General features: G+C 35.8%; 1 protein-coding gene across 2 annotated transcripts in view; it reads left to right on the top strand.

Moving 5' to 3' along the window:
* Positions 1 to 17,456, top strand: part of LOC131060151 (CMP-sialic acid transporter 1) — a 68,990-nt gene that overhangs the window by 13,274 nt on the left and 38,260 nt on the right. For both annotated transcript variants that reach the window (XM_057993269.2, XM_057993268.2), the window contains exons 2-4: positions 8,033 to 8,116; positions 8,736 to 8,950; positions 9,197 to 9,275. In XM_057993269.2, coding sequence (XP_057849252.1) covers positions 8,033 to 8,116; positions 8,736 to 8,950; positions 9,197 to 9,275 — 378 coding nt within the window. The remainder of the gene's footprint in view (positions 1 to 8,032; positions 8,117 to 8,735; positions 8,951 to 9,196; positions 9,276 to 17,456) is intronic.

Raw genomic sequence — 17,456 nt, 5'->3', positions numbered from 1 at the left:
ACAGGAAGAAAGAAGAAGAATAAAGAGGGAAAGTAAGGAGAAGTTGAATAAAATCCTTGTCCGAGGGTGGAGTTTGTTCTAATCAGCACAAGCCAGATCCATAATTGAAAGCAAATCCACAAGTAAAGTGTGTCCGAGTATAGAAATGGTCAAAATCTTGGCTAGGAGTTGAAGGATCCACATGAAGGGGCCACATGAAGGGGCTAGGAGTATGGGAGATACTTCACAGAAAATTTCCAATTTCCTCCATTGTGGCATAGGCACAGGGGTTTCCAAGAATCAAGAAAGAAAGTCTTCAGACTTGGCAAAATATAGAAAGAAATTTCAGACTTCTTGAAGGATTTCATCTCTTGAAGAGTCAAAGACAAACTCCCAATCAAGATCAGATAGTGGCAAGAAGACTATTCCAAACAAATTTCCAGACTTAAGCAAGCTTTCACAAATTGGAGAATACAAGGAGGACATTCAACAGTTAGATTGTTACAAGTCAACATGTCTAAGTTCAACGAACCTGACTTATACAAAAGCTTCTAGAAGGCACACTTCACAATGCAACAACTTTCTATTTTACTATTGGTTTATATTTAGCAAGAAGGACAAGTGTCCTCAAATGTAATTTTCTCATTGGTCGAGAGGTAGTTAGTTGTAGCAAACCCTAATTAGGGTTTTATTTTGTAATCTAGACCGTTGATGGAAAATCAATCCTAGCCATTGAATTGTAATGGGGGAGCCTATAAATTGAGCTTAACCCCTCATTTGTAAATTATGGGAGCATGTTGCAAAACATGTTGAGATAAGCAATTGTTGCTTAGGATTGCCAAAATAATAAGTAATACATTTTTTGAATTGATGGTGATTATTTCCCTTATTTTGGAGTCTGCATGGTTCTTATCCCTCATCATAGTTTAGATTTTATTCCATGTATGTTAGAAGAATGCAAGATTTGATAAGTATTGATTTATGGTGAATTTCCACTCATACTTTTGATGAACAAATGATTTTTGTTCATTGTGTAAAGTTAGTCTAAGCTTATTTTGTGAAGGTTTAACTTCTACTTTGAGTAATATTGTTCAACTCTTGGTATTATTCATAAGTATGAAAATCATAAGCACATCCCTTGAACATCACACTCACTTTGTGTAGTTGTTGTAAGCGTGGCGAAGCAAAGTGTTGTTATTGAAGTCACCTAGTCAATACCGTCTCTTGAATTCTTAGGAATTGATTAGAATTTCTAAACCCCTATCTCCTTTTCAGTTTTCTTGAAATCCATGATCCAAACCCAAACGATAGATCTTCATTGTGAATTGAACAAGCCAAGCGTAAGTCCCCCTTGTATTTCAACATACATAACCAAGGTAGCTATCCCACATAAAGTTGCTCGTTCACACATATAGACCTTGGAGTTGCCTTGTGGTCTTTCTCGCAATCTTGGCACAAGTAGTGATTTTGTTCAAGAGAGGATAGAGTATCCTTGGATATTTTATCCTAATGTTTGGTATATGATAAAACGTACACCAATAGGTGGAAAGTTTGAAGCCGCTGATTTGATGAAAGAGACCATTGCATAGAGAAGCCGCTGCAAAAAGGGGAGAAAATCACCGCTTAAAAAACCATTACCGCCTAAAGAGAAGAAAGACCACCATGTGAGCCAAGATTGCACTCACTGGAGTAGGAGAAAATGGAGATAGATGAAAGAAGTTGTGGAGCTGCGGAAGATCGCTGGAGCAAAAAGAAAAGTCTCAGTAGTTTGCTATATTGAATGCTAGTCACAAAGGAAATCTTGAAGTAAAAAAAAGTCATTGTTTGAAAACAAAGATTGCTGTTTTGGCATTTGCAAAAGCACTACCAAAGAGATTGAAGCGGCTAGTGTTTAATGAAACTATAGCATTTGAAGGAGATGCAATATGTGTGAAGAAAAATGAAAGTAAACTCAGCAGATTTTAAGGGAAGGGTCATAAGTTCAACAAAGCTTCTTTATCACGATTGCTGCGGTAACTCTCAGTTTCTTTTGCCATGAGAAAGTATATTTGGGCTAATGCATTATTGATTGGAACATGTGTTAATCACTTGGAAATTTGCATATTAGGGATTATTTTTAACGTTTTAATGCAAAATCAGTAAATTTTATGGAGTCAAAGTTTTTGGGAGTAATAAGGGTATATAGATTAATAAAGGTATATAGATTAATAAAGGTGTAATTGATGTTATAAGGTGTTTGTCAAATCGTTTGATTCAATGGGAAAGATTAGGAAAAAAGTGAAAAAAGAAAATGAAAATTCTATTTGTCAAATGGATGATTTAAAAGTAGAATTAATGGAAGAGAAGAAATACAATTCAGATATGATAACAATTATCAAAGAGAGGACAAAAGAAAAATGTCAATTTTTGAGTGAAATTAATAATCCTATGGGAAAATTAGAAAAAGGTAACGAGAAAATGAAAAGTTAGAACAAAGGGTAAAATTATTTGATGAGGTCAAGGCAAAGAGTAATGATTTGGAAGAAAAGCTAAAGAGATTAGAAGAGGAAAATAGTTTATAGATGAAAGAAATCTTAAAATTGAAAGAAAAGAATTTTGTGAGTAAGGTGATAATATGTTTGAGTCTACAAATCTTCAAGGATGTGATTATGCAAATGTTGCTAGTTGTTTTAAACCAATGTTGGTTTGAAAACAATGGATAGAATGGGATACAAAGGTCAGGGATTAGGCAATCATGAATTGTGAATGAGATAGCCAATTGAGTCAACAATGAGGCAAAAGTATGAAGGCCTAGGGTATATCATAGGGAAAGGAAATAATGTTACAAATGTTAAGTTAATTCAAGAAATGAAATGCTCTCGTTATAACAAGAAAGGGCATATAAAGTTCAAATGTTGGGATTTACATCCCTGTACCCTATGTGGATTGAAAAACCATTGTGAAAAGACATGTTGGAACAAAGAATTGAAGAATGAATCTATGTCAGGATGCGCAAAAATGAATTGTGGATGGAGTTGTGCATCGAGTTGGTATAAGATAATAGGTATGATAAAAAAATGATTCAAGCATACTTGTTCCTATATGAAAAAGAAATCATTCTCTTATCAAATGTCTATAGAAAGTGAAGTTGGAGGAAGCAATTCCTATGATTTGTTTTTATGATGTTGATGCAGTTGTTATTTGCAAAGGGGATGTGTATTGGAAATTTCATAGAGATGACTGATACTATGGCATTGTTAGTTTATTTGGGATTTTGTACAAGTTATTGGTGATAGCTTTGGACATTGTTTAGTCCTCAAACTTGCAGATTTGTGTGATGTAGATCTTGAGATTGCAGGTTATAGAGTTATGGGATTGCAGATAGAGAAGAGATGGCCATGCATGGTCTTGTTCGGAGTGAGCAATAGTAGAGTGACTCACAATGGTCAATTGTAGGTTGATCATCTTTGATTGCAGAGTGATTGCATTGATGATTAGAGAATGCAGATTTACCGTTTTTTTGGGAGATGGCTAGGAAGAGGCCCTAAGTCAAGATCGTGCTGCAACACATCTTTTGGACTTTTTATTCAAAATGCTCATTATGGGGGAGAAAAGATAGAATAATGACCATTTTTTCCCTAATGTTCATTATGGGGGAGAATGAAAAATAATGAACATTAGTAATCTAATTAGTTATTTGTTTATGGGCAGTTGTAGCTTTCAGTTATATTCCCCAAATCTATATATACGACAATGTATTGTAAGAATGTAACAAAAAACATTGTTGTGTTGCAAACACACACACACCCCATTGCAAATGGGGAACCCCACTTTTTCGCTTCTTAGATTAGTGTTTTGCTTAACATAATACCTTGTCAGTTTGGGAATGTAGTTGATCAATCCTTGAAATGAGTGAGGATACAAACTTGTCCTTGGAAATGGGTAGGTCGGGTTAGGAATTCAAGTTTCGAGTCCAGAATCCATGAATAAAAATAAATGTCAAGATTGAGAATTGAGGTTGAAAATTGTTAAGAAATTGAAAATGTTGTCAATATTGTCGTAATTGTAAGGAAAATTTTGTAAAATCTTTTGACTAATGCAAAATTCAAGAAGATTCCCTACTGAGATGTGGAATTCAAAATGAAGATGCTCAATGCATGATTCAAGTATGGATTTCCATCCAAAATTCTATGGCTCAAGTATGGGTTGATATTCAAATTTTTCCTTAGGCATTTTAGGAAAAATCATTAACAACCTTGCAAAACACTCCAAATTCCTTGACTACATGGACAATGCACTCCAAATTTCCTTGCTCCACATGAAATCGTGCCTTTCAAAAAATTTCCTCTCACCCTCTCAAATGCACAATTGGAGAAACTTGCTCACTTATTTCCTTTCCTAGTTAAGTTTGCACTCAATATTTCCTATCCTAGTTGAATTGGCACCCCAAATTTCTTCCTTCACATGAATATGTGCTCATCATTCCTTGTCAAAGGTGAAATCACGCCCTCAAATTTCCTTTCCAAGGTGAATCAGCAAAATCAACATTTCTTTCACAATGTTGGAAATGCACTTGGAAATGCACTCAATATTCCATCAGCAAGGCAGAAATGTGCTCATGATTCCTCCCTCGTATAGGAATCCCGCCCAAACTTTGTGCAAGTTGGCTAAGGAAGGGCACTATTCCACCTATATAGTGAAATTGTGCCCCATGAAGAGTCCTTGTAGACATTAGAAATGCACTCTCCTAGGATCAAGGCCGACCTAGGATGGAGTAGAGGCGATTTTTCATTTTGGAAATTAAAAATAACAAAATGGAAATTTATAAGTGGAGCCGACTTTTATTAAGAAGAATCAAATCACCTAAAGGACGCCTATAAAGGTAGGGCAAAGAATATCATCTCTACACAACAATCCAAATCATTCTAAATCAGACTCCAGGCAAATTAGGAGCAACTTCAAGGCTGTGAGCAGCAAATTCCAGAGGGATCATCTTCATTTCGCAATTCAGTTCATGACTAATCCGAACGGCAGAGCATATCCAAATTGTAAAGAGGATGCACAAATTTGACAGGGTGGAACAACAAATTCAAGGCAAAGATTCGAATTCTAGAGGCAAAGAGATAGAGTAGAAGTCAGTTCAATTGCTGAAAGAATAAAATCAGAAGAGAAGACAAGCACTAACAACAGAAAAAAAGAGGTTTATGTTGTGAGATACAAGGGGGTGATTCCTTGAGAAAAATGTACATGCAGATTCGAGGGATCTTGGAACATTTTTCTAGATTTACAAACATCATTTCTAGAACTCATGAGTTTCCAAATTCGTGAAAGGATTCATGAGGCATTGTTATGAATTATTGATGATTGGTATAATGAAATGTATTTCATCATCTTCTCATTAAGATTTGTTTTGGTTTTTCAAAATGGGTGAATTTAGAGTCGAAGATTGTTAACTTTCATTTTCTTATCATTTCAAATCACACTACGCTTTATTCACAAACATGCTTCAAGATGTTTTCTCCTTCTTGCACAAACATGCTTCAAGATGTTTTCTCCTTCTTGCAGGAATGATGATGAAGAGCTCTACAACTACTACAAGGATATCAAGACATACAAGGATGATTACAAGGAAGGATTCTACGATGAAATCCAAAATCAAGGGAAGGAATTCAACAATGCAAGGAAAGGACGAGATCTACATTTGAAGAAGGTATCAAGGAAAGACACTACAACATGAAGGGTTTAGCTACACCAAGGAAATCAAGGTCAAGAAAGTTCAAGAAGGAAGAATTTCATGATTTCAAGGATGAGAATGGAAAGGAGAAATAAGGACATCACAAGGTTGATTCTCGAACATGAAGATGTGAAAGTGAAATGTGATCAAGGAAAGAAAATAGTTTCAGAAGAGTTAATCAAAGTTAGAAACTTGATCAAGATGATGCAATTTGGGAATACAGGCCATCACATCGAACAATTAGATGATGTTGAGTATCAAGAGATATCTACGTTGATGTGGCACCTATTCACCTTAATCAATCAAGTGATGCCGCGTCAACATGTCCAAGTTTGTCGAACCTGACTCATCAACAACTATACATGTGGAAGGCACTAAATTTGATGTAACAACTCATATTTTCTCATTGGTCCTTCACCAAAAAGGATATGTATTCGATGTGTTGTAATTATCTCATTGGGGGATATTAAATGTAAGTGGTGGTAGTTGCAAACTTGCAACTATCTCACATTAGGGTTTTATTGTTCAAATCTTGGCCATTGAATTCAAATCAATCCAGGCCCTTGAATTGTAATTCAAAGTCTATATAAGGCTTGCTCTTCTCATTTGTAAGAGATTAGAAGTTGATAATTAGGAAGTAGTAGAGTAGAATAGATTAGAGGAGGAGAAGAAATTGTTGCCAAGGCTATTGAAATTAATACATAAGTTTCATTGAAGATATGGTGGATCTTTGTGTCTTGTTTCTACATTTTTGCATGGTTTCTTTCTATTTCTCAAATTTAGTTGAAGTTCATTGGTTATGATGGTGATATGTGAAGATATTTGATGAATGTCTTAGTTCATACCATTGGTGATTTGTTGATTGTATGTTGCTTTGCATGGTTAGTCTGAACCTCATAATTGGTAATAGCTTGATTGTAAATGTTTCATTTGGATTGTGCCGGTAGGGTATTTAAATGAATGTTTGCAATATGAAAAATCTTTCACTACCTTAGAAGATTGCACTCTTTCTATGGCATTGTGAGCTATCTCTAGTCAAGTAGAAAGTAGTTCCATAAGGAATTTGTCTATCTAAAGCATTATCCATTAGCATCATTGTCCTTAGATCTTAGATTAGATTATCTATCCCTTTATCCGTTTTATCTTTCTTTGTTTGAGGAGTTAAGTTAGTTTCCAAGTTCCAGCAAAGCATAAGTCTTTGTGATACCAGCAAAATCACACAATGTCACTGAGACTATTCAATTACATGTCAAGACCTGACTAAAGAAACCTTGGAGTTGCCTTATTTGATCACATTGTTTAGCTTATGAGGTTTCCTTGTTCAAGAGAGGATAGAATATTTAGTATTTTATTTTGTGTTTGATGCGTCATAAAATACACATCAACAAATACGAGCAATGAAATTATTTTATATATCAAGTAAATGCTTATCTAGGGGTGAGTAAGAAGTTTGTGCCAAAGTTCTAGGTGTTTACCTTTTCCCAAAATAGTTGGAAGAGCATGGCACCATCTCGTTTAAAGATTCACTAATAATTTGGAGTAGAACAACAAAAAACCAACTAAAAAATTACAGGGGTAGAAATTTACTCTCTTAGCAAGCTATAATATTAATTTTGACATGCCTCAGAAAGCCCTTGAGCTGTTAAACGTTCTTCAAATAAAGTTTTCAAACTAAACATTAATAGAGGCTGAAATTCACTCTTAGTAGCTAGGCCACAACATTAAATAGATCCGCCTCTCCCAATCCTTGAGGTGCAAAACATTCTGTTGGGCCAAAACTTGCAAAGTCTTCTGAAGTGGGGTTTCTAGCTTGGTTTGTTTGATTGCATTGTCCTGGAACTTGGTGTTGAGTTATTGTGTTTTGGCATTGGCTCTTGGTGCTCTATTGCATTGTTCTTGTATCTTCTGTTTGCATCTTTAAAGTCTGTGGTTGTTGCCTTCGGTCTTGTTTCATCTGCTTGTGAGTTCAGGTTGTTTGCAAGATGTTATGCCAATTTTCTCTGTTTAAATACTTGCAGGTTGCCTGGTCATATCTATCCATTGCAGGTTTCTTTTTGCCATTTACTGGTTTGGAAGGTCTTTTTGTTCAGTTGGGTGTCTTGCAGTTAAGAAAGTGTTATGTTAAAGAAAAATATTTATTGTTTACTTTCTTACTTGCATCAGTAAGTTCTATTCTCGGCATTCTAACTGGGCATGTTGGTTAAAGTTTTCAAGAGAAGTAACTGTGTTTGGGGTTTTGAAGTTGATTGGCTCCTGCACTTCTGCAGACTGGTTTATCACCATTTAACATACTTGAATACACAATTTAATATCTGCAATCATGTTTTGCTTCATGTGCAGGGAATTTTAACAGTACTATCACAAAGTAATGGGAGCTACAAATATGATTATGCAACTGTTCCATTTCTTGCAGAGATATTCAAGGTTTGTGGTTTTCAGTCAAATGTATATGTATATATTGAGGGAGAAATGCATCTTCTATTATGTCATGGAAAAGAAAAAATACATCTACCTTGTTACAGTGTTACAAGGATAGTTAATCCCTAAAGTATACAAAGACAACATCTTAACTTTTATGTTGGGTATTCCCACCTGCTCGCCCCTTGGCATTGTGCAAATATCTTAGGCCATCAAAGGTTTGCCTTTCACCCCACCTTGTTTGCCCCAGAGAAATTTTTTGAATACCTACTCCAACATCTATAGGTCAATTTTGGTTGGAAAGGAAAAGATAAATAGTAGGACTAGTCAAATATGTTTTGGGTTGGTACTAATTTGAAAATATGCTAAATGGAATTTTATTTAGTTATAGTGGTACTTTCTCTGTTTCTATGCCTATGAAATTTATCCTTATATGACAATTTTCAATCATAAATGAGTTCTGGGGCTCAAAGAGGGGCATTTCTTTTTGGTGGTTACTAATGGCGGCATGGACTTTTTGAAAGACCTTAGTATCAGTCTTCTTTTCTCTGGGATCTGTATCATTTAGAGCTGTCATATTTCCAGTTCTTACTTATGTGTCTTTGTTCAATTTGTTAAATTCCAGCTTGCAGTATCCTGTGTTCTCCTATGGAGAGAGTATCAATCATCTTCTCCGCCCCGTGTAACTACGGCATGGAAGAGCATGCGGTTATTCCCAATTCCATCAATCATCTATCTCATCCACAACAATGTGCAGTTTGCAACTCTTACTTTTGTTGATACATCGACCTACCAGATAATGGGCAATTTGAAGATTGTTACGACTGGTATATTGTTCAGGTGCTTCTCCTGGAAAGGATTGTAAATGGAAATGTTTTGTTGAGGTGATATTTGAGTTATGGATTATATTACAAATAGTATGTGAAGGTTATGTTCATGTTTTTTCCTGCATTTTATTTTGCAAAATTTAAAAACTCAAGTAAATTAATTTTTCATATAGATTGGTTAATTTTAATGTGGTGGACATGTATTCATTGATAAGCTTCTTATTGATTAATTATTCTTTTTATTGTCTCTGAACGTTAGGACATTCTTGAAGAGGAAACTATCAAATTTGCAGTGGATGGCAATTGTTTTACTAGCAATTGGAACAACCACAAGCCAGGTAAATTATGCTTACATAAGTTTTAGCGTCATATGGCTTATAATGAGTCCAACAATGATAATACCATATCAAATTGGCACAAGAGTGGGTCAATTAGCGTTTGAAATTGTTCGTGATAATAATTAGTGCAAAATGAAGCCATATTATAGTGAAACATTCCATATAAGGCCTACCGTTTCCAAAAATATTGATCAGCCTTAAAAAATCCTTTATCTGATATCCTTATTTGCCAAAGAAAACTGAGTAATCTCCTTAAGCTTCCATCTTAATATCCATGAGGCCTTCATCTCTCTCGTGTTTTGTACCTAGGCATATGAAATGATATATTTCAGGTTATGGCATAGCCAATCTGTGGCATGCATAACCCTTGGTTGGTTATATTGGGCCAAAAGGGTAACTTGTGAAATAAGTTTATATTTGGTGATTAGTCAGTCAAATGTGTTATCTATGGTTTACGGTATACCTCTATTATTATCAGATGACTTGTGTATAGAAGATCATATCATTTTAAAATGATCATATAAGATATATGGAGATACTTTGGAGTGATTCCCTCCTTGGGCGATATCATATTGTGTAACTCTATCTCAAGGGTTATCCATTGGAGTCTATTGAACATCTGGTTACTTCCATACCTTCCATACCACTTTTGTGAGATCTTGGTTACTTTTTTAGCATATTTCTGTTATTAGATATTTGAGTCTTTACCTTTTGTAACAGAGTGGCATCCTGAGAAAGTAAAAATTTATTGTGGATTGAAGTGTTTTGCCAGAGAAATTCAAGGAGAAAAGGAGCAGTGATTTGGGAAAGAGGAAGACATCTTCTGAAAAAGTTCCAAGAAAAAGATTTCATTTTGCAATTTGAAATTATCTTTGTGGAAATGTTTGGTCAAATCCATTATTGCACCAATAGAAGTGACCTTGGGAAGTTTTACTTTTGAAATCATTGTATTGGATTATTTGCCATTGCAATCTTGGCAAGAAAGAAGAAAACTATGTTTTGTATATTTTGCATTCAGGAGTACATTTTCAGATCTATTTTCCTGCTGTTTTGTAGATATAGATTTTGACTAGGAAAATAGATCTATTGAAATCAAGCTTCTTGAAACCCTAGCTCTATCTGGAGTATGATTTATGGAGATAATGATTTTTTGTAGAAAGAAAGATAATAATGTTAGAGAATGGTAGTTCAACGTTAAAAGTAAGGGTATATGTGAGATTTTTTTTTGAGTTGCTCTCTTGATATTCTTTGAGTGCAAGATAGTTCTTGGCAGATTCACTGTGATGGGAGTCTATGCTATTTCTATTTGGAAGAAGTTGAACAAGAAAATGACAATGAAGAAATCATATTGTTGTATCAAGAAGAGCAAGGAAAAGTCCAAATGTTTTATTTCTGACCAAAGAAAGTTTCAACATTGCAATTTGATGAATGTATTCAAAAAGAAAATGAGATTGTCCCTTGTTAACAATTTATTTTGTTTGGATGACAAAATATAAAACACATATTACCCTTAATTTCTAAATTTCACAACATTACAACAAAATGATGTTGCATATATTTTCTCAATTTCACCATTACCCTTTAAAATGCATATCATCATCTATTTATAAGTAAAGGTGTTGGGGTGAATGGGGTATATTACCTGACCGGTTTACCTATTAGGTCCTATTCACACTAGTTTACTTAGGGCATTCTTAGGGCATTATCATTTTATGTCTCAAGTCATAAGATTAAGACGGATCATAATCTTATGTTGTCCTATGTCTCATCTTGGTGTGTATAACCAAGGGGTTCTCATTGTAAAATCAATCCATAAACAATCATATTGAATCATATTCACGTACACGTTGTGCATTTGCATCTTTTGATAGAATATAATTATTCTCTTATGTTTGGTCTCTCTTGTGCTTTTATTGAAGCTTCTAGACCTTGGGTGGCTATCTCTATAGCCAAATCTATAGAGCATTCTGTAACAATCTTACAAAAAAAACTTAAATCAATTACTAACATGCAATTGTGGATTACAACTTAGGAGTCCCAGTAATTTTTACATATTACTCTTAGTTAAAATTTATCAAATCAAAATAAATTAAAGGGAAAATAATCTCAAAATTGACAACCCAGCCTTTGGAGGAGCGAGCTGGTTTATCTGTTGTGAGATCTAACATACTTCTATCTCAGCCTTTCTGTGCCTATCTCTTCATGATTCTTTACTTGTTTGACATCTTGTATGTTGATGCTTCTTACTCCGATCTCCTGTGTGCATAGCACATCTTTGTTTTGGATTAATGACGTCCCATACCTATACAGTACTTGTACAACTTCTTCCACTATATTAGAAATGCAGATGAATTGTCTCCATCTTTTCTATGCTAACCAGAGACAATGGCAAGGTCCTTGGTAATCAGGTTTGTGAATTCTTCTTTGATCTCTGCTACATTTCTCGCCTGCATCTTATCATAATTATTGACGCAAGGGAGATTTCTATAGCAATGGCAAACCTAGCATCAAGAATGTGATCCTTCAACTTTCTCATGGTTTGTACAGTTGATTTGGAGACTTCAAACATGAAATAAATAGTCTCATCTCAACCAAATGAGATGTCTTAATTGGTACATTTGAAGGCCCTAATTTTCACCAGAACTTTACTGTCTATGATGGCAATTTCAAGAAGATCAGGGAGAAAATCACCATACATAGTGATGTCATTAGACATCTTATATTTCACATTAGTGATTTCATTCCTTTGAGCTCTTAGTTTTTGCAGCAATCTGAGGTTCTTGTAAGTTTTCTGGGTTCTGAAATCCTGTTATCAGTAGCTTCTCAACTGAGGCGTCCATTATCCTCCCATAAGCTGTGAATTTTCAACTTTGAGGCATCTAGAATATCCTATAGCTTGGCCTACAGAAGAAGATGTATTAGGTGCTTGGGAATCAAGCAATGATTTAATCAGTTGTTCTATAAATGTGGTCAATTGCCCTACTTGTTCCTTTAATGCAGCGTTTTGGTTGGAGGCTTTTGGAGAAAGTGACAATATGGCATTGGAATTCAAGGAGCAGATTTAACGAATTTCCTTTCCGTTGACACCTCCATACATTTAGTGGTATTCTTCTGTCTTTTGTTCTACATTTTTCTTTGGGGTCCCAACCTTTGCATTAATTGGCAGGGAAGGAGGACGTAGGAGTGATGTGGAAGGTGTTTGACCTTTATTTGCAAAATCTTCTAAAGTGGGTTTTCTAGCTTTGTTTGTCTTGGAACTTGGTACTGGATTATTGTATTTTGGTGCTGGCTTCTGATGCATTGCCATGTACCCTGTGTTTGCATCATGAATTTGTGTCTTAGCTTTAAATAGTCTCATCTGCATGTGTGTCTAGGCTGCTTGCAAGATTGTTATGTTCGGTTAGGTGTACTGCTCTATGGTTATGAAAATGTTAGGAAAAATCACCTGTCTTTGTCTTCTTTATCAGCATAATCATGTTTTCCTTTAACTATGTAACCGTGTGTGTCAGTCAAAGCTTTCTATGAAGTGAATATTTTTTGTGAGTTGACCAGTTGACTGGCTTCTATACTTAAGTAAATTGGCTTGGACAACAATTTTCTATCTCGGGAAGTTCCAAAATGGTGTAATGTGATCTGAGGTCATTTTGCATATAAAATGTGAACAGTCACTGGGTGCTTATGTGGATGATGTTGGTTAGTCCATTTCTTCAAAGTGCTTTTTCATCAAGGATGGTCTAACTATGTGATGCATTAGATTTGCATATTGGGGAATTGCTTTTGTATTAAGGTAATGTGGCACATTTCTATTAATTTCAATATATCTGCTGATGGTGAAGGTGGTTCCTGGATAGTCGTGGGATCTTCCTATGGCTGTTGATCATGTAGCAGCAATGAAGATCTAATGATGCACATGGTGAGTACCAGTGTTCCCCAGGATAATTATAATAGTATTTTAGTTGGCTTGCAATTGGAATATGTGCTTGTTTTGTGTTTAGATGGAAGCACTTCACTGTTTCCCATGTATACAATATGCCAGTTGGCAGAAGACTAGGTGTTAATTGGTTATACAGATTGACTCTTAGCCACCATAGTGCTTCTAGTGAAGTAGAATTATACAGGTGGTGATCTGGGATTGATTGGTGAAAGTCTATTCACAATTGGAGGGCCCCATGGGGAAAGTGGAGATCATCCACAATTGTTGACCTTCCTGTGCCTATTCACCAGATTGCACCACATGGCAATGATTGTTTCTTTACAGAATTTTGACAGGTTTAAAGGCAGGTGCATTGTTGGTTTTATGAATTTTCTGCAACTGTTTATCTTGACGTGACTTTATCTCCACCATTGATCTGCCCATAATTTTTAAACATGTTATGTGAATGCCTTAAAATGTGAAAATCTCAATATTCAACATGCCTATACACAGGGAACAAATTTTTCGGCTAATACACATTTACGAGGCCCTAATTTGGTGGTGTATGCTGAATTGCACCAAGGGGAAAGTAGAGATCATTCGCAACCGGTGATTTTCCTGTGCCTATTCACCAAATTGCACCACATGGCAGTGGTTGCCTTGTTACAGAATTTCACCAGGTTTGAAGGCAGGTGCATTGTTGGTTTTATGTATTTGCTGCAGCTGTTGATCTTGATGAGATGTTATCTCCACCATTGATCTGCCCATACTTTTCAAGCATGTTATCCCAATGCCTTAAAATGTGTAAATTTCAATATTCAACATGCCTATTCACAGGGAGAACAAATTTTCCACTGATGCACATTTATGAGGCCCTAATTTGCTGGTGTATAGTGAATTCGGAGTTTACTTTGCCATAATGGAGGAAATTGTCGATCTGTGAGCAAATTCTGACGATTAGGGGCTTTCTGGATACAGATTGGCTTGTGACTACAGATTGAAGTGTTTGGGTGTTAGCCTTTAAGTGTTCCTGGGTAAGCGCTTCCTTTCTTTGCCTTGTTCTTGATGTCAAAGTTCACGGTCATTATAATTTTAGATTAAATTTGTAAAATTGCTGGGTGGGATTGTGATAAAATTGTGGGCTTGAATTTGTGCTTTCTGTCCTGTTGTAGTTGCCTGGCAGTGAATTGGATTTCTAGTTGATTTTCTTTCACTTGCATAAGTCAAAAACCCTAAGTTTTAGTCTTTTCAAATCCTACCGTGGCCTCAAAATGAACTATGAGTCAGATTGAAGTGTTTGCATTTGCTGTGGTGCGGAAGAAGTATAAGTAGTCATCTGGTAAGGGTGAGGATAACACCCAACTTTTTGAGGATTTCAGAGAAGATATTAGGGACCCCTTGAGCACATATCTTGGTTGGGGACTTTTCCATTCGGTATGGTAGTAAAGGGACAAGGATATTCCAAACAGCATTATTTGGGTATTCAGTTTGGGGAAGGTTGTTGTTCCAAAATATTTTCCAATTGATATTGTGGAGTGGGTGACTGTGTTATGATGAAAAAACTAGGGAGGTCATTGTAAGGATGGCCAAGTGATTTTCAAATTAAATTGGGATAGTGTGGAGAAAGTATTGACTTAAGACAAGAGGCAAACAAGTTGATCAATATAAACTGATTGACTCTTGCATATAGGGCCGGTGAAAATGCATACAAGGGGTTTAAGCTTCTTTTTTGCCAAAATTTGATGGCTAATAATGTTAAAGTGAAAGGACGATTCTTGTTGATGAATTAGAGCCATTGGATGTATCTAAGATTTAGTTATATATCCAGTATTATCATTTGTGCTTCTGTCAGGTGTAGGGATTGATGTAGACACGAGCTGTGGAGGGTGCATTTGTACTGCTCCATGACAATCAAAATCCTAACAAGAATATTTTGTATTGTCTGAATTCAAGAAATCAGTGGGCCCCAAAAAATTCAGGAAGTATTCTGTTATGTGTTACATTCTTCTTCACTGTTTGGTGTACGGTTTAAGTTTCTCAAGGAGCAAGTTGTCATTTCCAGAGGGTAACGATGGGAGAAACTAAACCTGTCCACTTATAGTCTATCCACATGCACAAGCACTATCCTCATGCTTCTTATACTGTTTTCAAAGACAACTTTGAATCTGCTGTATGAAGAACTTATGAGAGAACCAGGCCTAGGATATTAGATGAATCAGTGACATTCATCAGACCTTTGCAATTTGGAATTTCTGGTGAGATAGATCATATAGATCATAACCAGGGATATTAGTTCTATTGTGGTAGGCGTACTCTTATCCTGATCTATGGTGCTAGTGCTCAACCATATAAATTGCCCAAAACCATCCTTATAAGGATTGCAAGTTTGGAATCAGGGTGGCAAATTATAATTCTGCAACAGAAAAGCATATGATAAGGTTGGTGAAATCTTGCATGGCTTTTACTTGGAAACTAAGGTCAACCACTAAAAGTATTATTGTGAAAGTTTTTATTAAAATATTGTAATGTTTCTATAATGGTCATCTTAGATTTAGATGTTTAGGTAGTTTCCTTTTTGTCATTCGTTTCTATTTTAGAAACTTTGTTGTAATTTCTCTATTTAAAAGGATCATATCTCCTTTGTGAAACATCGATTATTTGAACATGGTATCAAAGTGGGTCAATGGAGTTTTTAAAAATTTGGCGAATTTAAAAAAATAATAATTCGTGGAGGCACTACTTGGAATTTTTTCCGGCTCGTGGGAGGGTTTCTCTATTCACAGATTTGAGGGCATTTTTTGTTGGTGGGTTTGTTTCGCGTGAGTGCTTTCTGGTAGTGTTGCCATGGTTTCTCTGTGTTGGGTTGTCTTTGTTTTTACCCGCGGTGCCTTTGATCTGTTCTTTCTGAGTTTGCGACCTCTTGTTTTTTGCCCGCGACTTCTCTATTTCGTGGCTTGAGGTCGTGTTCTGAGGCCGCGTGAGGAGGCGGCGAAACGTTTTACTTCGGCGGCGATTTTTTTTTCTTGTGATTTTCTTTCGTCTGCAAGGGTTTTTCTATGTGTGCGTCAATGATTTTCACGACACCTTGTCTGAGTTTTGCAACCCCCAACATTTCTAAGTACAGCTTGAGTTGGCCTAGTGGTGGAGAACTTGTGCTCTTAAAAGAGGGGTCACAAGCTCAAATCCCACAAGGGATTAAGGTATTTATGCCTTGTTTGTAGCACAGTTAGGTGCCTCCTGCAAGGAGTACGAGGTAGTCCCATATTGCTCAAACCCATCTGTGACCCATATATAGATTCCTGGAATTGTGGACTATAAAAGATCCTTTCCTTTCCTTTTCTGTTCATTGTGACGGGTTTCTGAGATCGCGACAGGATTTATTTGGCGATTTTTGGCCTGTGTTACTTGTGATTTGGGTTTGGTTTTTTACTTGCAACAAAAGGTTTTTGTTCGACAGGTTTCATTTATTTTGTGTGGACCTCTTGTGTTTTGCAATGTGCGGATTAAGGTTTTTTATAGTTTTTTGTGGGTCCAATCAGCTTGACCTAGGGTTTGCAGACAATTTTTTGGGGTTTATATTTTTTTCCCTTAAATTATTTTGGGGTTTTTATAATTTTGTCCTTAAAACAATTATTTTGGGGTTTTATAATTATTTCCACAAAAAATTATTTTGGGGTCGTATAATTTTTTTTCCAATTTTTCCTCAACAATTATTTGTATGGGTTTTTATAATTTTTTTCCTCAAAAAAATAATAATTGTTGGGTTTTGATCGATTTTTCTCCTAAATTTTTTTGTCTCATTTGTAATTTGCAAAGTTGTTTGTTCATGTGGGATTTTGTTATTCTTGGGTTTTGCTGTTTTTTCCACAAAAAATGTTGATTTGTAACTTCAGTTCGGAGGGTTCGACGATTTTTTTCCACAAATAGTGCTATCTTGTAGTGTGTTTTGGGTGGCACTTGGAGTTGCTAGGGCAAACATTTGCAAACGTGGTATTTTGCAGTTTGTATTGGAGTTGCTGGAGCGAATAGTGCTCAGTGCTCATCAGCAAAAGTTTTTGCGGTTTTTGTCAAAATCCTCTCTGTTGGAGGGCTTGCCAATTTTTCCTCAAAATCGTGGTTTCAAGGTTTTTTTTTTTGGCTTAGTAATTCGTGTGTGACGGTTTTGTAATTCGCGTGAGGGTTACATCAGGTTGGAAGGATTCTGGTACTCTTGGTCGTTAACATTCTGCAAATCTAGGGAGGATCTCAGCAACAGAAACGTGTTCTGA

Source organism: Cryptomeria japonica, chromosome 7 (genome assembly GCF_030272615.1).
Source record: "Cryptomeria japonica chromosome 7, Sugi_1.0, whole genome shotgun sequence".
Lineage (NCBI taxonomy): Eukaryota > Viridiplantae > Streptophyta > Pinopsida > Cupressales > Cupressaceae > Cryptomeria > Cryptomeria japonica.
Note: the sequence above shows the minus strand (reverse complement) of the source record. Positions and strands in the feature narration are given on the sequence as shown.